The sequence below is a fragment of the Myzus persicae genome, unplaced genomic scaffold, assembly GCF_001856785.1.
Source record: "Myzus persicae strain clone G006 unplaced genomic scaffold, MPER_G0061.0, whole genome shotgun sequence".
NCBI lineage: Eukaryota > Metazoa > Arthropoda > Insecta > Hemiptera > Aphididae > Myzus > Myzus persicae.
The window spans coordinates 325,703-349,509 of NW_019100604.1; the positions used below are offsets into that span (position 1 = coordinate 325,703).

At 29.5% G+C, this 23,807-nt stretch overlaps 1 protein-coding gene across 1 annotated transcript in view; it reads right to left on the minus strand.

Annotated features, from left to right (window-relative positions):
- Positions 1–341: 341 nt before the first annotated feature.
- Positions 342–23,807, minus strand: part of LOC111036214 (laminin subunit alpha) — a 29,756-nt gene continuing 6,290 nt past the window's right edge. The window contains exons 2-51 of the mRNA XM_022318164.1: positions 23,493–23,639; positions 21,655–21,782; positions 21,486–21,594; positions 20,961–21,131; positions 20,677–20,890; positions 20,371–20,580; positions 20,019–20,291; positions 19,801–19,938; positions 19,444–19,716; positions 19,221–19,355; positions 18,977–19,141; positions 18,743–18,901; positions 18,415–18,671; positions 18,188–18,337; positions 17,985–18,116; positions 17,197–17,403; positions 16,506–17,142; positions 16,261–16,418; positions 15,874–16,030; positions 14,720–15,119; positions 13,484–13,604; positions 13,233–13,397; positions 12,690–13,171; positions 12,356–12,584; positions 11,913–12,040; positions 11,648–11,772; positions 10,437–10,741; positions 10,162–10,312; positions 9,837–10,090; positions 9,606–9,773; positions 9,079–9,536; positions 8,721–9,000; positions 7,421–7,576; positions 7,146–7,333; positions 5,196–5,398; positions 4,971–5,124; positions 4,721–4,904; positions 4,529–4,659; positions 4,171–4,464; positions 3,887–4,094; positions 3,660–3,824; positions 3,242–3,409; positions 2,870–3,183; positions 2,568–2,809; positions 2,318–2,503; positions 2,068–2,237; positions 1,780–2,013; positions 1,511–1,664; positions 1,213–1,443; positions 342–973 (exon numbers count right to left, since the gene is read on the minus strand). Coding sequence (XP_022173856.1) covers positions 696–973; positions 1,213–1,443; positions 1,511–1,664; positions 1,780–2,013; positions 2,068–2,237; positions 2,318–2,503; positions 2,568–2,809; positions 2,870–3,183; positions 3,242–3,409; positions 3,660–3,824; positions 3,887–4,094; positions 4,171–4,464; positions 4,529–4,659; positions 4,721–4,904; positions 4,971–5,124; positions 5,196–5,398; positions 7,146–7,333; positions 7,421–7,576; positions 8,721–9,000; positions 9,079–9,536; positions 9,606–9,773; positions 9,837–10,090; positions 10,162–10,312; positions 10,437–10,741; positions 11,648–11,772; positions 11,913–12,040; positions 12,356–12,584; positions 12,690–13,171; positions 13,233–13,397; positions 13,484–13,604; positions 14,720–15,119; positions 15,874–16,030; positions 16,261–16,418; positions 16,506–17,142; positions 17,197–17,403; positions 17,985–18,116; positions 18,188–18,337; positions 18,415–18,671; positions 18,743–18,901; positions 18,977–19,141; positions 19,221–19,355; positions 19,444–19,716; positions 19,801–19,938; positions 20,019–20,291; positions 20,371–20,580; positions 20,677–20,890; positions 20,961–21,131; positions 21,486–21,594; positions 21,655–21,782; positions 23,493–23,639 — 10,746 coding nt within the window. The 3' untranslated portion in view covers positions 342–695. The remainder of the gene's footprint in view (positions 974–1,212; positions 1,444–1,510; positions 1,665–1,779; positions 2,014–2,067; positions 2,238–2,317; positions 2,504–2,567; positions 2,810–2,869; positions 3,184–3,241; positions 3,410–3,659; positions 3,825–3,886; positions 4,095–4,170; positions 4,465–4,528; positions 4,660–4,720; positions 4,905–4,970; positions 5,125–5,195; positions 5,399–7,145; positions 7,334–7,420; positions 7,577–8,720; positions 9,001–9,078; positions 9,537–9,605; positions 9,774–9,836; positions 10,091–10,161; positions 10,313–10,436; positions 10,742–11,647; positions 11,773–11,912; positions 12,041–12,355; positions 12,585–12,689; positions 13,172–13,232; positions 13,398–13,483; positions 13,605–14,719; positions 15,120–15,873; positions 16,031–16,260; positions 16,419–16,505; positions 17,143–17,196; positions 17,404–17,984; positions 18,117–18,187; positions 18,338–18,414; positions 18,672–18,742; positions 18,902–18,976; positions 19,142–19,220; positions 19,356–19,443; positions 19,717–19,800; positions 19,939–20,018; positions 20,292–20,370; positions 20,581–20,676; positions 20,891–20,960; positions 21,132–21,485; positions 21,595–21,654; positions 21,783–23,492; positions 23,640–23,807) is intronic.

Below are 23,807 nucleotides of genomic sequence, written 5' to 3' on the forward strand. Positions count from 1 at the left end.
TTTAGTCCTCAGACTACATTTTTGGAGTTCAGGATTATGAGCTATAAACATAACTTGCCAATTCTTCATAGGAGATAGGACCTTATAGATACATAACGATAGTCGATAATGATGTATTATTATAGTCATATACTCTAATACTCATGTGTATAGTAACATGCATGGTTATTGGTTGGAGCAGTTTTTGAGAAGCACTGCACACCAAAGATTACTTGTTGAAAACTGAAAAGTATAACTGGTTATAACCACATCATGGTAACAATTAAATCTGAGCTCCAATATATAAGGCAGACAATAAGAAAAATACTTTTTGTGTATATTAAAATATATATTCATAATATACTTGATTCTTTTAAATACAGTATGTGATACACTTTTGTACTATATAGTATAATAATATATTGTAAGTAATATAATATGTTATTATATAAATTTTTACTAATTGCTACACTATCAATTGTATGGAATTAAGTCTTACTGGCTTTAAAAGTAGATACTTTTATTTTGTACAATTACCTTTTTTATTTAAATTGGTTATGTTTTTATATTTATGAAGTATAAAAATGACCAAGTTATTATTATTAATTATCATGAAGTAAAAATATTATTTACAAAAATATAAAATATTATAAATTTAAAAATAATTTATGAATAATATTTGCTTTTTATCTATACAGGATATTGGAATAGTAACTTTAAATTGTTGGACAAACACTTAATGTCACATTGCCATGCACCAACTGGGTTGGGAACTTCTTAAATATATTTTTTTCATGTAAATTATTGTGAACTATCTCAACGTTCCGTATACATCCTAAGTATCCATTGGACTGACGATTGTTATGTATTGGATTACCACCAAGGTACAATGATTTGCTCGACATATTGCTGGATGTTCCTCCTTTACCATACTGGTCTGGTGTCGCAAACATATTATCTACACCTAACTGTACAACATTTTTTAGCTTCACAGCTGTAAAAAAAATAAATAAAAATAATTAACAATAATAATAATAACTTATTGACTATCTACAAAATTTTGCATAGAGAATTTTAGTTGAAGAAAAAAATTAAATCAACGTCCTACATGTAATAACATTTATAGTTACATTTATATATAAAGTATCCATTAGTATTTCATTGAATATAATATGATATATGTGTAAGTACTTGAAATACTTGATTATTACTAATGTTTTATTCTAAACTAACCTTTAATTCTATGCCATAAGCCATCACATAAGTAGTAAGGAGACGTTGGAGTGAAGGAAGCAGAAATTGGACCTTTACCAGTATCTACAGAAAATGATATTGTTCCATTTTTCATTTCTAATATTAAAAAGTTCTTCTTCACTGTTTGAACTGACAACAAAATGCCATCAACACTTCTTGGTTTTATATCCATTAAAATCTCAATTTCTTTGCCAATAACAAATTTTTCCACTGAAATAAAATGTTAGTTAAATGTGAAATAAAATTTGTAAGGACTAAATTAACATTAATAATTTACATAATCTAATGTAACCGCCATTTCCATAGAAAAATGCCCCTTCTTCAACTTTGCCTGAACATTTGGTTACACCATATTTATGACTAGGAGCACCTAAATCTTTAGAGTTTACTTTGAAATTGCGTAAACAACCTTCAAATGTTACATTCATTCCCTGAAAGTAATTGTATCCAAGTTATATTAAGCACAATAATTCTTGTTATTTTTGGTTCAGAATGTTATCATAGAATATTATTATTTTTAGTTGTAATCAAATATTTCGTTCTTACTATGAATTCTATAACTTTTTGATACGCTATTGGATTAGTGCCTCCGAAATAGAATGGGGAATTTGTGTTTTTACATTCTGACATAGTACTGAATCCAACTGGTGTACTATCTACAAATAACTCAGCATTTGTATTAGATCTAGTCCAGTTAATAGAATGCCATTCTCCGTCATTAATTGGCCATTGAGCTTTGATTGTTGCTGGTTGAGAGTTACAACTCAATTGATAGTTAACCTAAAATTTAAAAATATTATTGACACTATTTATAATATAATATGGTTATATTACTTTTCCTTCAATCAAATAAATAGCCATAAAGTCAGTTCCGTCAGATTGATGGGCAAAAAATATTATTCCATCCGAACTAGAAGTTTTTACGTCTACTGAAATCTCGTTTCTGTTATTTTTAGTTTTTATCATTATTGAATCATATTCGAACCGACTTCCCAAGTGATTTCCTAAAAATAATAATATTTATGAAGCATATTATTACAATGAATACAATGAATTACAATAATTTCTCAATGAGTTAACATACCAAATCTAAATCCACTATCTTTATTTAAATCAGTATCTAATTGTGGATTTACTGATAGTGCGCATAATCCTACCGGGGCATAGGTTATTTCATCTGGGACAAGAATAGGAGAGGGAGTAAATGGTAGAATAGGTGACACTAAGCTCATATCTGCTTCATCCCTTAGCGGAGGTTTTTTTTGTCGTACTACAACAGAATTATTAAAATTAAAAATTAACGTTTTTTTTTTTAGTTAATTTTTTTAAGTTACTTGTGTTATTGAACTCTGGTACACTAAATCCAGATAGTGATGTCTCTGTACATCTTCCTATGATAGCTCTTGGTGCATCAGTAAGCTGAGCAAAATTAATTATTTTCCCATTGAATGTTACATCACTAATACAACCAGCAAATGAGTCAGACATTGAAGTTTCGGCATCGACTTCTGGTGGTACACCACCAAAGAAAAAATCAGAGTATAAGAATCGCACTGGTGACGGAGCACTTTCAGATCTAAATAATTGAGTTTTAATAGTTTAAATCTTTGAATATCTTAAAAATAATAATACATACTGGAAATTATCAAAATCATCAACACGTAGCAAAAGCTCTTGATTTGTGTGTGCAACAAATACATCGTGCCATTGATCATCATCATATCGTGTAGATTGTGTGGAAGAAACACGAATTCCTCCACTTTCAAATATTAAAATTCCAGATTTTATACGCAATGAAAAAACAGACCCATCTTTACCATATACTAGTAAACCATTTGGTTGAGTAGTTTTAAATCTTAATATTAATTCAATCAAATTATCTAATGCAACTAATTTTGGCGATCTGACATAGCCTCTACTGCCTGCCTTAAATGATACAAGGCTGGTAATCTGAAAATCCAACTCAATATTATAAAAGTCTAGAATCAATATAATATTTTAATTTTACCCTTTCTGAACATCCAGAAGTAATACCCTGGGCATCAACATTCTTGTTGAGATTTACTTGAACTGAAGTAATTTGTACATTGTCTAAACATCCATCATATTTTAACATAGATACTTCTTTAATTCCATGATCTTTTGGATAACCACCGATGTACAGATGTTCAGAAACCTACATAAATAATATTTGAAAATGTTTTAGTTATCCATGATTGTTTTCAAATATTTAATTTTAAAAATGTATACATTATAAGTTATAACACAGAGATCTTAATACAAGGTCAATTTAATTATAATAATGAATTATATCAAAATATTATATTAAATTACTTAATATTATTCAAACATCAATCATGTTAAAAAAATTGTAATATGCAATTAAATTACAAAAATGTAACTATATAATAAATTAATATGCCTACCTGAAGATCTGTTCCTATTCCATTGCATACTCCACTTTCTATGATTTCTCCATCGATTTTCAATATAGACTTTTTACCATCTCTAGATGCCTCAATTGTATGCCATTTATCGTCGTTATACGAAAGAGGAGAAATTAATGTTGTAGTATCACCACCCAAATTTAACTATTTTAATTAAACATATTTTTAAGGTACTCATATTTACATAGTTAATATGAAAAACTTACTCGAAACACAATACTTCCGGCTTCCAGTTCAATAGACATAAAAGTATTATCCTTAAATGCTAAAAATATTAGCCCATCAGTAGACGTGGTTTTTATACTTAAAAGAATAGATGATTTAGATTTCAATTGGTAAGAAAGAGATTCTATTACAACATATCCTTCGCCATTCATTCGGAGCCCAGAACTAGATGTGTTCATAAATTTATTCCTTAAAATAAAAAATTGTTGGTTTTGTATACAAAAAATAGAAATGTATATAAATACAAATTTGTAATTGTAAATACCTTTCAATTGATCCAGTATTTACACCTGAAGAATCTACAAAGTTCCAAAGGCCAACAAATGTATTTCCAAGCATTAGATCTTCAACACGACCTTCCAACGATTGATCTACAATGTCATTTTGGGCTTGGAATGTAGCTGGTAAACCTCCTACAAATAATTTTGAGTGATCTTTATCTAAATTTAAACTAGAAGAATTTCCGGGAAGTATTGTTTCTTTGGAATAAGTTGTTACATTAGAATTTGAGCCTTTTCCTACATCTTCATGTACAATCAATTTCACTGTTTTACCAGTTCTATAAAAAACATTCATATTATTTTATCAATTTTATCTAATTAGTAGAAGTTGGATTAAATTACCTTTCAACAACGACTTTATACCATTTGTTATCCGATACTATTTTATCACTGGAAAGTGTTGTAGTACCGGAACCGATATCCATTAATAATACTAAATAACCATTATCAACTTGTAGTGCCATGAAATCATCCTATGAATTATATATTTCAGTTAGTTTCAATAATATTTCTTTAAATTTTATAACAACTTACAGTTTTAAATCTTCTCATTCTTCGACTAGTACCAACTTCGTTTCCAAGATACAATATCAAACCTTTTGGCTGATCTGTTTTAATGTATATTGATGCAAGAGTGCTTATACTTTGTTGTGCTAAATTTTCAGGATTTCGAAGCTCGAGAGTTGAATTTTTTGATAAATTTACACCAACTTTAATCCTGAAAACATGAATTTTTAACAAAATAGTTACATTATTAATAAAGTTAATTATGTTCAGAACGTACCTATTCACCATATTTCTGCTAGTAATAACCTTAGTTTGAAGTAATTTTACGTTAGACTTCAACTTTTCTATTTCCTTTTGAAGTATTTCTGGTTTATTTTTCAGACGATGTGCAGATTCGGTAGCATTTGGTAAAAGTGATAGTGCAGTATCCACTACAAAATGACCAAATTTTTAATTAAATACTGAATATCATTATATTATTACCTATACAATATAATCTTACATTGCTTATTTGATTGAGTAACATCTTTAATAGTTTTATCAGTGTCTTTATTGAGCTGTTGGGCTGCAATAAGAAGACTTGGTAACGATTCAACAACATAATCAAGTCTATTAATTAATTTTCGAGACTTCTCATCATTAGCCATTACAGTTTCCATGTTATTTTCTGGTTTTGGAGTTTCAGATACAATCTGTTCTAACTGTCTATTAAAAAAAAATTATATTTAAAATTATTTTTAAAATAATTATTGTTTTTTTTTTTTTTTTTTTTTTTTTTTTTTAGTAGAAAACTGTTACAGCTCGACAGTTACAGTAATATAATGACAACTAATAATAATGAGAATTAATTATACAAAGTAATCTAATAGTATTAAGACGATTAGGGGGAAGGTAAAATTGAATTTAAATTATTTAAAATAGTTGTTAATGACTTAATTAATGGGAATAAAATATTTGAGATATCACTAATAATTTTGTTAAAAATAGGTGCTTCGACTGGTGTTTGTTGATTAGCTGTGGCATCGGCGTAGGTACGCGTTTTGTTGGAACTGCAGGGGTTCTCAGACTGCATGCGTTTGGTTGGTCTGGAAAAAGTAGGTAAACGTCGTCCTACTTTTTGTTTTTGAGAAGCGGTGGTGAGCTTTTTGAAGACTGGGCATCCTTTGTAAGATGAAGTATGAGCTCCTGCGCAGAGAGCGCATTTAGCTGGGAGACTGATATCTTTGGAACACTTGTCGGAGAGGTGTTCTTCTCCGCATTTGACACACCGAGGTGTATGTGAACAGTATGATTTCGTGTGACCGTAGGCTTGAAATTTGTGGCATTGAGGTGGACCGATTTTAGATTTATATGGTTTTTCAATCACGACGGAAGTATGCAATAGTGTAGTAGTATTAAGGATGTCCAAATTATTTTTATTGGGGTTTAGGTCTACAAAGAATAACGGTAGAGATACTTTGTTCTTTTTAATATTAGACACGTGTCTAACCGAGTGTCCAAGCTCCGTTAGAGCACCAGAGATATCAGAAATTAGAGTTGAGTGGTGTAAGTTTCTGATTACAATCCTGAATGGTTTTGAGCTAGGTGGGCAAAAAGTGTGGAAATCCGTGTCGGAGTTCAACAAGTGGTCGAGTATGAGTTTTGCATTGTCCGGCCCATTCGGTCGAACGATAAGATAGGAAGGCGTCGCCTTACAATAGAAACTATTAATACCCGTGAGTTGTATTAATTTGTTTTTGAATAAAGTGAAGTAAGTTATATTTTTGATGTAGATAGGTTGAGAACGGGTAGTTATATTGGTGTTAACGGTAGAAGACTAAGTCTCACGGACTACAGTATGATCATTAGGTGGAGGAAATGCACACTCACTTGAATCATCGTCGCTTTGTAGAACCTCGAACCGATTCGGGGAAACAAATGGTTTAGACTTCTTGTCCACGGGCCCGGGGGAAGTGGACGAAGAAGATAAATTGCGTTTGCCGTGTACGTGAGCGATTTGGTCAACCGGTACCACATTTTGGAAAGGAATAATTCTACCGTTAATGTCGTAGACTATGGACATTTGTTTGGCAGAACGAGTTGGAATTTGTGTACCGTACCTATTGTAGTATTTGGGTTCAACGTCCATGACGCCGACCCTACACTGATACGGAGCGTAATTACGTGATACGTGCGCACTCGACGGTGTTCGAAACCGAACTAATAATTATTGTTATTACTTATAACTAATTATGAACTATTAGGATTTAGGGCTCAAAAGTTAAAAGAGTTATAATTAACAAATTATGCACAAAGCATAAAATTAAAATTTGGTTTAATATACCTTGTGAAATTAATTTTCTGAATTAGTCAACATATTACGAGAAATTAATTTGTAACCAGATATGGACTTGGTGGATCTACTTTAAATTGGAAATATAAAAACCATTAGAATCGAATAAATGTTACTTACTTAAATATCTCTTCTATTTTTTGATCATTTTGATTTTTCGAATTTGATACTATTGAAGATTTATGTTTAGCATCTTTTAATGACTCTTCTAAGCCTCCTTGTACTTGTTCTAAAGCCATTCTAATATCCTGTAGAAGTTTTGTTGAATTTTGGTCGGCTACAGCAACTCTTTCATCAAGTCCTCTTGACTGAAATCATTGTTTGAATGTTGAAGTATATAATAAAAACAATTTTAGAATTTATCTACGACATACAATTAAACACACAATATATACCTTATCAATGGTTTCTTGGGCTGCAGTACTTGCATTTTTAGCAGCATTTAATGATTTTTCTATTTCCGCTACTATATTCTTATATGAGTTTGCAGCTGCAATTGCTGTTTCAGATGCAGAGGTTGAATTTTTGACTAAAGACTCCATCAAATCAGCCTTTGGAATAAAACAAAAATTTTAAGTACGCAGTAATAAACATATTTTACAATTATATCTAGGTGGTACCTATTTTTATAATAGACAATATCGTACATTTAAAGCATATAATTTAATAGTCTCACATTAGTCAAGTATATGTAAGGGGTATATGGAGGGAAGATATCTGTAACATGCCCTTTCATAATTTCTCATTCAATTTAAATTTTATTGTTTTAAAATTGGAATATCTATATTCTATTTTCTATATTTTTGAATAAATTCTGAAAATATTTTTAGTTTGTAACTCCAAACCACAATTTAAGATATCTTTAATCATGCTCCACACCCACCAACCTATACGAGAAATCGAGTGAATATCCACTGTTATAAAAATTTCAATTTCAAACACTCATAAAAATTTAATTTGACTTTCCGGTAGAATTTTTTTTTGTTAAAGTGGACTAAAACTTATAGGGAAACTTGTATTACATTTTTAAATCTTAGCTATAAAACAAAACTTTTTATGAATTTCAAACTCACAATAATTTGCTTATTTTCGTGATTTTTATGAATTTTATCAACATTCCAAATTTAAATGCTCATATAAAAAACTATTGTGGATTTACCCTCAAGTTTTTTTTTAATTTCCACTATTAACAACTTACGAAGAATCTTGTATTACATTTACATGTTTTTTGGCAGAGCGAAATTTTTTTAATGAACATTAGTTTAAAAAAAACAAAAAATAATCGAAAATTTCATGCTTGAAAAATAGTTCAATACGAGTCGAAATATTTTAAAAATTTTATGGTGAATAGAAAATGCTAACACAAACATTCAGAGAAAATTTCATGTATCTACGATTATTTTTTTAGAGTTACACTAAAAACCAAAATTTATTTTTTAAAAAACTGGTTTTTCGTAAAAATTATTTATTGCTCTGCTCAGAACCTAAAAATTAACTTCAACATCAACATATTTTTGGATAGTAATTTGTCTAAAAATATATATATATGATGTGTATTTAAATCAATGCCCATTAAATAGTTTTTAACTTATTACTCCCTATAATATATTAATTTGTGAATTGGCCAATGTAAAAATTAATTAATCATATACAACAACTGCACACTGCTATCTATACATTGTAAAATTAAAATACCTGCTCCTTGAGTTTATCAGAATGTTCTTTTGCTGTATCCAGACCTCTTTGCAGTTCTTCCAGTTTTCGATTTTCTTCTTCAATTGCATCTTCTACTTTAGATTTAGTTGCTTTCATTGATTCATTTTCGGCACCAAGGTTAGCAAATGCATCCTTAGATTTTTTTATATCATCAGATGCCTCTTTTACTGTTTTAATTAAAATGTCCATACCATCGTTTGCTACATCTTTAAGTTTTGTCAATGAACTTATTCGATCATTTTCTTTTGCTAATGATTCACTGAAATTAAATCAATATAAATCAATACAGTAACTTAAACTTTTCATTGTTACATTAAACAACTAATTTTTAACTAACCGGTTTGCATCATTTATTGAACCAGTTTGCATTGCTTTATCTTTAGCAATATCTGTATAGTTTTTAATATCTATAATATCATCATAAAACTTTGTTTTTTTAATTTTTAAAAATTGTAATGATTGAGAAGGTGTCTCTAACGGTGATGCAAACAGTGCCATTTTTTCACGAATATCATTTGATTTAATAAGTAAAGTTTCAGACTCATTAGATTTATTTGTCATGTCTGGAAGCGATTTTTTTATATCTTCCATTAACATTTGTGCTTCATTTAATGCTGTATCAATTTGTGGCCCTGCACCATCTTGAAGGCTTTGAGCTAAATTAGTTACTTCACTGACAGCTTTAAAAGATTCTGATACTGCCTCATCCATGGCTAAACCCACTTCTACCGCGATATTATTTGTTATATCACTTTTTGATGCTAATACTAATGCATCTGATAAAGCTGATTTGGACTAAACAATACATTTTTTTGTATCAAATAATTAATATTGTAACTTGTATTATTAAATAAATAAAAATACCTTTCTGTTTATATTAGTGATGTCTTTCTGGAAATCCGTCAAGTTTTTGTTTAGTGGGAATGGGTCAGCACTACTTGATATTAGACTAGTTAAATTTGGTTTCAATTTTGATATTGTATCATTTAAGTATAATAAACGTTGAGCAGTGAAATATCCATTTTCCACATTCTAGAAAAACCGTAACATTAAATTATTAACACCAAACATGTTTTATTAGCTCCTTTCTCATACTTTAAATTCATTGGAGACATAGTAAAGTTTAGTGAATAAACTATCTGTAACATCTAAAAGAGAATGTGTACAAGTATCACATTCAAAACAACCAGCTCCACTAGTTTGATCCATATTCGGCCCAAGCTGTATTAACACCCATCGATGAGGACAATGGTCACATTTATCTCCAATTACACCAGGTAAACATTCACACTGACCTGTTTGAGGATTGCAACTAACACCAACACTGTATTCTGAGTTGCAACCACATGCTGTAAGTGTAATATTATATATTGAGTTCAACAAGGTAATTTATTTATTTAAAAAAAATAAGTTTTATTACATATGCATCCTTCTTCAGTATAATTCCAATATCCAGGTTTACATCGATCACAAGTTCTACCAGCAACACCAGGCTTACATCTACATAATCCTGTATTCTCATCACATTGAGAACTTTCACTAGCTAAAGCACACTCACATGCCTTACAACCCTACATGCAATTGAGAAAAAAAATGTTGTTTACTTATAGATTATCAAATGCATACTATATATAAAATAATTGGCTATAAAACTAAATGTATTGTATAATTGAATTAAATAATTTAAAAGCTTACCTTACAAGTTTCAAAACCATAATGATTTACAGCACATCTATCACATTTTTCACCTTCTACATTTTGATGACAGACACATAGACCATTAAAATTATCACATTTTTCCATTCCACATTTATCACAATCACATGCTTGACAATCTTTCAAATTTACGGCATCCCCGAAAAATCCTGGTCTACAATATTGACATGATTCACCGAAAGTACTGTTTAAACAACGTGTACATTTTCCAGTAATCGAGTCACATGATCCTGGATCTTCCTTGTTTATATTACCAGAACATTGACATTCCTTACATATTTCTCCTGTAAATATTAATTAATTTGAAATTGGTTGAATTTGATATACAAACATTGAATAATAAATAAACTTATATAAAAAGCGGGATCCCATTTAGAAATTTCAATTCTATTTTATAGGCAAATTTTTTTTGAAGAAGAAGTTCAAACATATTATGTAATAAAACTATTATCGTGTTCAATATGTATATTAATTATAAGCTTATGTATTTTTTGTATTTTTGGAAATCAATTTACCTATTTTGTACTTAAATAATTTTATATATATTTTCCTTTTAATGATTTATTAATTTGTGTTCTAATTTTTTGAAATTTCAAGTATACTTAGGTCCTTAGAAACTACTCGTTTAATTTTTGATTTAAATAAATTAACATTTTCAAAAAAAAACTATTTACAATAAAAAAAAATGAAGTACTCATTTGTAAAAAGAAGTTTGTATCTATACAAGACACTTCTTAAGTGGTGTAGAAATTATAAATAATTTAAAATATGGTCCTGAGGTTTACTAAAATCAAAATTTGAATAAATTCATTACTAAAAAAAAACTTGTGACTATAGTGTATGGTAAATCACACTGAATACAATATATTGTTTTGTAAAGATTAATGCAAGATAAATAAATCAGGTGCTAGCCAAAATTTGAAGAGGGGTTGTTTTAAATTGTAATTTTAATAGAACTTGGGGGGGGGGGGGATTCACACATGATCTGTTGTAGTCTTCAATCGAATAATGGTATGAAATAAAACCATTTTATGGCAATATATTTTTTTGTATAGTTGAGGCACTTAGTAAATATATGCTTTGCATAAATATGGTCTTGGATTAGGATGGTGCTAACACCAAAATACCACTCTGGCTTCGTCACGGTTGTTAGTTAATTTGAGTAAATAACTTCAAAAATAAATGTATACCTGGTGTTTCAGGACTACCATAAAAACCAGCATTGCAAGATTCACATCTTGCTCCAAAATACCCAGGCATGCAGTCACAGCTGATTTTATTACCATCTGGGCTGACTTCGCAACCTGTTGCAAAACTAAAAATAAAATATGTATTATTTATCAATAACATATACATATTATACAATTTATTTATTTTTTTGTATGTATTGCATATTGAGTTATTTATTTTACATTCCAATAATATAAGGACAATATAAATTAAATATTATCTTACTTGTTTGAGGCTATTGGCAGTGGACAAGCACATATAAGACAGTCATAAGGAGTTCCAATAGATGCATTTCCATGGTAACCTATGATACATTTTTCACAATGGTCACCTGTGGTATTATGCTTGCAATTCTAAAGCCGTAAAATAAAACAAAAATATCACAACATTAAATTAATAAACTTATTTAATAATGTAATTACTTATTTATATTAATGCTAATATTATGAAATACTAATTAAGATTGATTTTATGAAATAAAAAAATGTAAGTCAAAAATTCAAAACTTTTTAAACTATTTTAGTAAAGGATTATTTATATTTTTTATTATAACAGTATGCCATGATGCTCTGTTTAATTATTTTTGAAGAAATAAGATACATGGGATATTCCATACAAATTGAATATTAATTATGTTAGTAGGTTTGAACAATTCTTAATAAGATTACATTGCATATTCCAGTAGCTTTGTCACAAGTATTGGAATGCCCATTACACTGACAAGGGACACAAAAGCCTCCATAAGGTCCTGTTTGTGCTCTATAGAAACCATCAGCACACTCTTCACATGATAATCCAACGTAATTGGCAGGACACTGACATTGCTCAACAGATAAAGCAATTTCTTTTGATTGGATATATTCTTCTTGTGCAGTTTCTAATGATATACTCGATACCCTGAAAAATGTTTTTGTATTGAGTTACATATTAAGATGGATATTAAAGTGTTGCACATTTTAAATTCAGATTAAGTATAATGAAAAATGAATATTAAATAGGTACCTAGTTGTTACTGTTGGTTCCCAATAAGTAGCTCGGATGTAAATACCATCCAAGTTCTGTAAAACCTGCATTATTTGTTCTCTAGTGGTCTGTAAACCATTAGCTAGTATGAAATTTTGTTCTACAATCTCAACAAAATTTGGGAACAACGTATTTGATGCTGGTTGCTCCAACGAAAAATAAAACAAATAAGTATCGTGGCCATATAAAATAACATCGGGACCGCTAACAGCACTTCCGAAAAGGTTTGATGTATACTGAATGGAATAGTTTAAAAACCCTCCATATGATTTAATTTGATTTCCCAAGTACGTTTTTGGTGCATAGAAATATGTGATTTTTTTTTCAAGTTTTTTAGGTGTTAAATCAACTCCAAGTTCGTCATCTGCTATTTTCTCAAGTATAAATTCTACATCTTCAATTATAATTGGTTTAGTAGTTAAATTGACAGTTTTTAACAACCAATTCTCCATATCATTTATCTAAAACCAATTATAATATATATAATATTTTAAAAAAATATAGTAATATTTTAAAAAATACCTCTGTTCTGTAAAGATTGGAGCTTTGACACCGAGTAGTCTTACCAAAGCAGAAACATTTTGAACATCCTTCATCATTCTTTTCTTGTATGTTAAATGTCCCTTCTTTGCATAAATCACATGCTTGACCATAAACATTAGATTTACAAAAACATTCGGAGTTGTTCTTAATAAATTGTAATAAATAAACAAATAAAAATATAAACCAATATAATACATTATAATGTTTAAATGAATAAAAGAAAAACAAACCTGATTACAAATTTCAGGTGTTGTGCCTCGGTAGTCACAATTACATAAATAACAACGAGGGAAAGACCAATGCCCAGAACGGCAATGATCACAAGAACGGCCAACAATGTTTTGCTTGCACCTAAATTATAAAATACAAGGGATGTATAAATTAAATATAATTATCATACCTATTATAAATTGTTTAAGTTAGGTATCGAGTAGGTAGCTCCATTGGGAGCCCTCCTACATCGTGCCATTTTCATGTTATGTAATTCTCTTCATCATTATTATTTTGACGCGACCACAGGTGATGTGGCCGGTCTTAGGGGAGATACCGAGAAATTAATGAAAAAATTGCACGGCACGGGATTTGACCCACGCGCCGGACTGCCGGACACGTAACACTGGGCCACCGCGAATTATTTATTAAATCTCGAAATTTCCCTTTTAGGTCAGAGTGGCAGTGTATACGGTTGAGAGAGAGTGATGAGGCGCTGGGGCCGTGTCAACTTGTTGTGCTTAATTGTATAGTTGTATATTTTCTTATTAAATAAAAATATAGTATAACAAAAAAAAAAGTTAAGTATCTTTTAATAAATAAATATAATACCAGAACTTTAAAATTGAAAAATAAATATTATCAACAAAAATCATCATGCAGTCTATTTTTAAATAAGTAATAATATTATGACTTGATTATTACATTTAGATATTCAATAGTTATAATATTATATTTTATATATATATTAGGTGTTATTTATCAATGTGTATTATTTTTAAAGCATTTGAGATGTTTTATTACATGACGTCATATTTTGTGTTACTGTTCATAGGTACCTACGCAATACAATACGGTGAGACGTTGTATCAGAAATCAGAGTATGTAAGTGTTGTACAATTTTAATTATCTATAGGTAATATTTTCTAGTTTTTTTTTAAACTATTTTAATTATTCAAAAGTTCATACATGTTATCTATTTAGAACTTCAATATGTAAAAACTACTAAAAGTAATTCAAAAAGTTAAATATGTGGTACTATAGCTATGTTATAGTGTAATGAAATTAAATGATTTATTTGAGTAATCAGTGTAGTTTTTAATAAAACCCTATCCCATGTCCAAAAATTATCTACTCCTATCCACACCTCCTGAAAAATTCTAGCACTGTGCCTACTGTTAGCATAGCAAGATTAATTTTGGTTAGCTACAGATAAAAAGCCCTTATAGCTTTAGATAAAAAAAGGTAGTAATTACTCGCAAGATCCATTGAACAAGTCACATTGAAGATTTTTATTTTCCACGCCTAAAATGTCACAGTTGCACTCTTCACATCCAATTATTGGATCAAAGCCATATGTCATTGGTTCACATTGGTCACAGTTTTTTCCAACTACATGTGGTGGGCAAATACATTCTCCTGTTGAAGTCTCACATGTAGCGACTGATGGACAGTTACATGATTTACAATCCGGAAATCCAAAGTATCCAGTTTTGCAAACTTGACATTGTCTACCAATTACATTAGGTTTACATTGACATTGACCGCCATAAGGATCACATACGTAGCTTAATGAACCATCAGAGTTACAATTACAAGGTAGTGCTCCACTATTATATGCAGTTGTTAATGAAAATGTGGCTTCTTTACAAAAACCTAAAATTAATTAATTAATTAATACATTGAAAAATTATAATTTTCAGTAAGTGGGAGTATAAAATACTCTTCATAGTAATTACTTAAGTACCAATTAACTAAAAGTACATATATAATAATATGTCTGTCACCACCTTTTGGGGAAGTAGAAATCCTTAGATTTTCTACTTCAGCATTTTTTCTAGTAAGAAAATAATGAATATAAGAAGTTTTAGGGGGCTAAAAGTAAAAAATTCCCAGTACTTTTGTAGGTGTCATGAAATACAAACAAAAAATTAGGAAAAAACTTTAAAAAAATAACCTACAGAGTTTATTTTATACAAAATGATTTTCAAATACAATTTGTTCAGTAAAAATAAATTCAATCAACTGTAGTGCTAATGCTTTATAGTTAAATAAATTACTTCAATCACAATAGTAACATAAAATATTCTTAGTAATATTATAGGCGGACAGACCGTTTTGGCTCTGAATCATTTTTTGTATTCAATGATTGAATTCAAATAAAACAAATCCATCAGTGATTCTTTAAACGCCTAATGTACAGCAGAACATCATCACCCACTTTTTTTGATATTGAGCATTTCCAAATTAGCTTAACAAACATTTTAAATGCAATACACTGTCTCCCCATTTACAAGTTTAACATCAATTAAAATATAAAGATCTGTACACTCTACACAAAGATAATAATATGTGTAAGCAAGATGACGACTGAAGAGATTCAGTTGGATACATTAATTAAAAATATTACCTGTAGTAGAAGTATTGATATAAAAGTGATTGCTTCCACAATGTGCTATAAATAAGCCAGTATAGTCGAATGGTTGTTCTACTGTAATAGAATCACTATATTCTTGAGCTGGGACAACCAAAACATACTCTAACCAAACACTTTTATGATTTGGCTCCTAAAAATATATAAATATCATGTGAAATAAATAGATATTTTAATTTCGATCATTTTTTTCAACAAGCGACTTTTTTAAATTTAAACATATTTTATGTTTTCATTTATTTTAATTTTGTACAATATTTTGTTTAATAAATAACTAATTAATTACCTCCAAACAACTTTTTGAATATTTGATTATTAAGTCACTAATTTATTTTGTAAAATAAATTTGAAACAAATAATTACCTTTAAACTTAGCAAAAAGTTTTCTGTCAATTGAAAATTTATATTTCCATTAGCTTGTTTTACTACAGAACGACATCCCGAGTTTGATGGGCAATGTTTTATTGGCAAAACTGCATCGTATGTTTGACCATTATGTATCAATGCATTCATTTCAAAAGCTACATAATATAAAATCAAGTAACAATGTTAGTAAGTTTTTTATATTGTTGTAATGGTAATTTATGTATTATGTAGCTGTAAATTACCTGGAAAATCAGGTTGATAAAATTGAACAATAAAAACATAAGCTCCAGGAGCAGGAACTTTTCCAGCTAGGTCTACAATACTGTCTTTTTGATCAAGGATGATCAATGCAGTGGTGTTGTCAAATATATCTTTAGGTACAGTTGTGGAAAGACGATCCTCATTTCCGGTTTTAAATTCCACTTTTTTAGTGTCAGGAGGAGTTGGGTAGAAGGACTGAATACACTTACCATCTTTCTTTACACATGAAGGATTTGGGTTTATATAGTCTAAAGACCATTTATCTAATGGTAAAGCAACTATTGATTCTATTCCAACTATCGAATGGTCTTTTCCTCCTTTTAGGATTACTTTGGTAACTGGTTTATTTATATCAAATAAAGCCACTTTTCCAGTGGCATCCACTGCAGCTTGCCTGCATAGTGTAGTATGATGGCATGCATATAATATTGCTTTACCAGAATTCATCTTTTCGTCTACTTCAATTTCAATAACTGCCTTTGTTTGAATAGAAGATGGTGTCATGTAATTAATTAAGATAACATAAGGTCCAGGATTCACAATTGATAATTCTAGTTTTAGTTCTGGTTGTGTTTCACTAATGACTGGTAATTTCGGGACACCTAATATGTCCAATTGCTAAAAACAAAAATATAATTATTTTTCTATAATTAAACACATTTTTTTTTTTACTTTTGAATCGTCAACGAAATCAACAGGGTTTTTGTCATCTAAAGTTAATGCAAAAGTGCTCTTGACTTGATCAAATTTAGAAGTACTTGGATAGTCAAAATGTCTGCATAGACCAACTTCAATATTATCAATGACACAAGGATTCAATACTTTATCAACCAGTATATCTCCTTCATAGTACTCAGCAGGCAAAATCACAAAGTAATCCTACAAATATAATATATATTACTCACTTAGTATTTTATTTAACTTACAAAAATACACAAGCATATTTTATGTCTTACCAATAACTTTGCCTTTATGTTATTTATAAGGAGGAAATATATATATCATTGGAAGGGAATGGTAAAGGAGGTTTGCACAAATAATTTTTTTTAAACATAAGTATGATCAAATTAATGTTCATAAAATACGAAAATAGAAGTACGCTAGTGGCGCTATCTGTCCAGTAAAATACAAATACAAAACATAAAAACAGTAACCTAACCAATTTATAAAATAAAAAAATAATTGTTTGTTATTCAAATTTAGGTACATCAAGAGGTAATGTCCCATTGTTTGTACTTTATACACTCAAAAAATAAAATACCAGTTTTTCCAAAAATGTTGATACAAATACAAGGAGGAGAAGCACAAACATTGATAGTAACTGTTTGCAATAAAAAATACAATGTATCAAATTTACAATCAAAATTAATTACAATTTACATTAAAACGGTTTTTACTTTTTAAGATTTAATTTCATCCAATGGAGATTATTTGTGTAATTTACAAAGTCTAAAACTTACCACAAACAAATTCTGTTCAATTTTTATAGTAACTGCCCATCGTCCAGGATTCATCACGAATGGCGATGGAATATTTCCTGTAGCTCCAGATACTGTTACAAAGGTTGGAGTTTTTGTAGGTTTTAATTGTACCTTCAAATAAAATTAACTATTAATAAACGGATAATTTATAAATAATAAATATATATAATTTATTTATTTACTATGAACTTTTGTTCGATATTGATGTTATTTGGTGTTTCAGGTGTTATAGATATTAAACCCAAAATGGTTTCATTATTTGGATTCACATAACTCAGTACTATTCGATAAATTGATGGTTTATCTATACTTAGTTCTTGAACAATTTCACTCTATTTCATGTAAATTAAAAAAAATTAGGTATCTAATAAACAAACTAATATTCACAAAGACCAATTAAATCACTTACCTGAAGTTGAGAGAAAACAGCATAACCTTTCCAAGAATAACCTGGAAAGAATTTTTCATCAAACCCATATCTGACAGGAGAATATGCTGGAGTTCTGCCATCCTCAGCTTCATACAAAAATTGATGTAAAGTTGGGAAGTAATGTGCTTGCATTGGTTCAGTACAAGCTCTTCCGACAATTCTAGGTTGACACAAACATTGTCCACTATTCTTATCACATTTTTCATTTATTGAGCCACCAACATTACAACCACATTCTAAAAAAAAATTGGTGTTTTAATTTGCATACAATTTTTAAATGCTACAATACTAAAATAATTTAAAATACCTGTACATCCAAATAAGCTATTTTCATTTAAACTATAAAATCCTTCCGAACATTCATCACATCTTCTAGAAGTAGCAGATGGCTTACAAACACATTGACCAGATTTTGGATTACAAACACCAACACCACTAAGTACACCAGGCATGAAACAATCACATTCTGAAAATAAAATATTAGGTAGTAGATACTTCATATAAGAATTGCATAAATATTTTTAAAAGGATTTAATTATACCTTGACAACCGTCTGGATTTGTGGGTTGTAAGTTCCAAAAAAGTTCTCGACACTCATCACATATTCTGCCATTGACTCTAGGTTTACATTGGCATAATTCACCCAGCGGTAATGATCCACATCCAACAAACGTTGACAAAACACCAGCAGGATTACAATTACACTCTGTAAAAACATAGGTTATAAAATTAAATATGTCAAGTTAAAAATTTATGATAGCTTGAATAAATTGTTAATATTTTACCTTCACATATTGGGAAATTGTATAAACCTTCCTTACATTTATCACACCTAGTTCCCGTAAAATTTGGTTTACACTTGCATTTACCATCATTATCACATGATACTCCTATCGATCCTTGACTATTACAGTCACAGACTGAAATAATAAAATATGGGTGTACATTTTAATTGCGATCAAAAATTACATAGTATAAAATATAAATTTATGATATAAATGTATTTACATTTGCATTCAGGATATTGATAGTATCCTGGACTACATTGTTCACATGTTCTCCCAGCAAAACTAGGTAAACAAGGACATTTTCCAGAAGCATCACAAATGGATGTTGCACTTCCCCGTTCTGAACAACCACACGGCTTACAGTCAGGATATCCATTATAACTGTGTAAACACTTATCACATCTAGGACCAGCATATCCTTCTTTACACATACACTGCCCGTTCGTTTTATTGCATACTTCTGGTAGTGAGCCAATCAAATCACAATTGCAATCTATAGAAAACAATATGAACAATATGCTAATATTTTATGCTATTATAGAATATAGATGTATTGGTATTATGTCAAAATAATTACAAGAGCACGTGGGAAATCCATAGTAGCCGTGATTACATTGATCGCATGAAAGATTTCCGTAACTGCTATGACACGAACACTGACCAGTCTTTAGGTCACATATCGAATTTCTAGACCCAATTTCGTTGCACTCGCAAGCTGTGTAAATTATCAAATGTAAACAATTGTATGTTGTACATTTCTCGTATTTACTTGTATATAAATAAAATTATATTTACATTTGCATTCCGGGAAGTTGTAAAAGCCATCAGCACATTGATAACAAAATTTCCCACCGAAATTTTGTTTGCAGGGGCATTGGCCGCCTGTATTTTCACATTGTCTTCCTCTAGTTCCATCCAAGAAGCATTCACAAGGCTTGCAATCCGGATATCCGTAATATCCCTCGCTACATTTGTCACAATTTGGAGCAGCATAAGCGGCCTTACATTCACACTTACCAAAACCTTCCGAACAATTTCCGGTCGAATAGAAGTAGTCACAATTACAAGCTAAAAATTAAAAAGTAGGTAGGTATCAAAGGATTTAAGAATTAATTAAAATTAACCATAATAATTATAAGCGCCTTACGTTGACACACGTCCGTTTCATTCAGCAACTTTCCAACGGGTCTGTAAAAACCGAAAACGCATTTATCACAGTTGATACCTGTTGTATTATCTCGACAATTTTGACACACGCCACCTCCTTCGTATTTCCCGTGAATATCTATCGACAGATGTGACGAGTCTGTTGCGTTGTCGTAAACACAACTCTCAGAATGACCAAAACAATTGCATGCTAATATGATAATGAAATATGAAATAAATCAGTTGATGCGTTGTTATTATTTATGAACTTTAAGTTGTCTCAATTTTTCATAATTTATTGTCTTACGTTCACACTCAAATAATTTATCGTATTTAGACTGACTCCACGCTTTCTGTTCAAAACCGGGACAACATCTTTCGCAATTGTGGCCACAGGTATTATGTTGACAACGACATATGAGCTTATACGAATCTGTGGGATCAGTTATGTCACAGAGATCTGCGTGACCATTGCAACGACATCTACCACCAATACTCACGTCTTTTATCGAGTAAAAGTACTAAAAACAAGACAAACACTCGCAAATAAATTAAATTAATATAATATTAATCGGGCAATTGTTTACTTACTCGTCTGGTGGTAGTGGGGTCTTGTCTGGCCACAGACATGAGATGACCAAGAAGATTTTTTACTCTAAGTAATCTAAATCGTACGTTTGTAGCTCTGGTAAACTCTTGCAATGCGTAAGAATTAAAAAAGTTGTTTGCTGAAGGTCTATTAGATAAAAGCTTCACAAATATCTGTAAACAGGAAATTCATATGTTGTTGAATAATACTAGATGAGTGTCTTAATGTGTTAATCGTTTATAATATATTATTAATTATTACTAAAGAAAAAACTAAGCCTGTAAGTTAATAGATGTATCTAAAATGGCTAAACATGATGATACCCGAAATGATACGTATTCTATTTCATATAGAGATAAAATTAAAATAATATATCTTATAAGCTTATAACTTTCATTTTCCACCCACCTTTCCAATACCAAAAGTTTCTTAGCACCTATAGGTATTTCAGTATTTGTGTTACAATCAGCAATTTGATTTTAATTAATTGTATTTTTAAATTAAACATATACATTATGAACACTTACTTCACCATTTTCTAAAGGCACAATTTTTGAAACCGATGTGTCACATATAACTGAATCATCGGACGAAATGGGTTTAATGCTTTCCTTTCCAAAGTATGATTCACAGTCTCTAAAATATAGATACCGATAAATATTCAATTTCTATAATAACTACCAACCTATTACTTACGCAAGAGTGTCAGCAAAATATTGCCACGGATGGTATGTTTGTCCGTGATCTGCTGATCTTTCAAGTACCCAAACACCCGGTCTAGGTGAGTTACCCATTTTAACAACAACATAAGCAACATGAAATTCCTAAAAAATAATTTTTAAATGTTGTGTAGTACACAAGTACAATAATTACATAATACATATATTTTAATTGTTTAATATAATATATTACAAATGAAAATTACTTTGAATAGGACGGTTGTCAAATACTTAATTAAATCGTATCAGTATTTTATTATATTTTAATATTTTATATACACTTAATACAATTGATGTAGGTATAGTGTTGTATCAAAATTATTTACAAATTTGAATGAATATTGAATATTATAATAGACATTGTTCGTAGGTATAAGTGTTTGATTATAATTTATATGTACTCGGGAGTGCATTAGGTACCTATATGGCTTTTAAATTTAATCATAAACATAAATATTATATTATATTAGTTTACAGTAGCACTGTATTAATGTATTCATTAAATCAAATTTAAGTAGAAATAACAACAAATATTATCACTCTGTATACAATCTTAATTTGTATATTATAATGCATTATTTAGTTCATTAATACAATGATATTTTGTAGTTGTTATTCAATGAGCTTAAATAGTTGGCATTCATAAAAATATTATCTATTTGCTAGTATATTAATCGTCCGGCGGAAGTGATTTTGATAATAAAAAAGAGCATATCATGAATAGATAAAAAAACAAAATTTTGTTGTAATATAAATATTTTTTATTTCATTATAAACTCATACATCAATAGCCACTGCAATACAGCTTTATTATTAAGAAATAGCTTATGAAATTTGTTTTACTACGATATCGTATTTTACATTGGAAAACATTCTTTAAGTAGCCGGCATTATATCGTTAATTAACAAGTACTACGACTATTATAATTGTAAAGCACAAGGAAATTATTGTCGTGGTGTTCCAAAAAAGTAATATTCAAACTCAATGAAATCAACTTATCGGACATGTAGGTCGTACTTATCTGGTTCCTGGGATATTGAACCGCACGAGCGTGGCAAGTGTGATAACCACGGACGACCTTTTACGCTTACACATGGTATACCTGGACATTCGATGCATATTCTTTAAATTTTGCTCTCGAGCAAATTAGAAAATATTCACGACCTTGTTTTTTAAATTTATTTTTTATTCTAGTATAACGGCATAACTTTATCTACTTCCTAAGAAATCGTTATATAAAAGTTCGAAATGTCAAAAACTATGCATATTTTACGGCCTTGTTCATCACAATATATAACAATATATATATATTTATGTAGGTATAGGTAACACCAAGTTGATAACTATTATAATAATCACTTATAAATTATTATGATATCTGAATGAAATAATAAGAAACATATTATTGATAATCTAATAATTTTAGCAGTGCCGTAGTCAGAACATTTTTTTTTGAGTAGGGCACTTCAGTTTTTTCTATAGTTTTTGTATAGAACTAGACATATTATCACCTGTTACTTTATGATACCATTGTTTATAAAAAAAATTTCGGGCTATGACAATGACTTAAAATACCTAATTCTGAATATATTTTTCCTTTTAACTAGTTGAGGCTATAATCGTTACTTACTCCTTAGCTTTGTTTTATTTATCGTGTAAACATAAAATTGTACGTTACTTAATACATATTGGTTTTCATTTTATCAATCGATAATGCATATTTTGTGAAATAGAATAACTCAAAATGAAGTTGCTATTAGAGTATTATACATAAGTGAAAATTAAATTAAATTAATATCTTTTCGTTCACATACCTGGCCTAAATCGATTGTTAAATTAATCTCATTATATTTCATTCCTCTGGATAAAGGTGGACTCTGCCACCATGTTTCTTGTCCATCGACCGCATATTCTGGTGGATGAGATTTGTCTGGACGACTCTCGTCACAATGATCGCATACCTAGAACGTGAACGTACATGAAAACATCAAATAAAATAAATTATAAACCTTAAAAAAAACAAATAGTCCCAGTCGAAAGTTCGAACTGTATTTTATATATTCTGTTTAGTAAAAATTTAAAGAATTAATATAGGTATTGTAAATGAAGAAAAAAATGTTTATTTAATA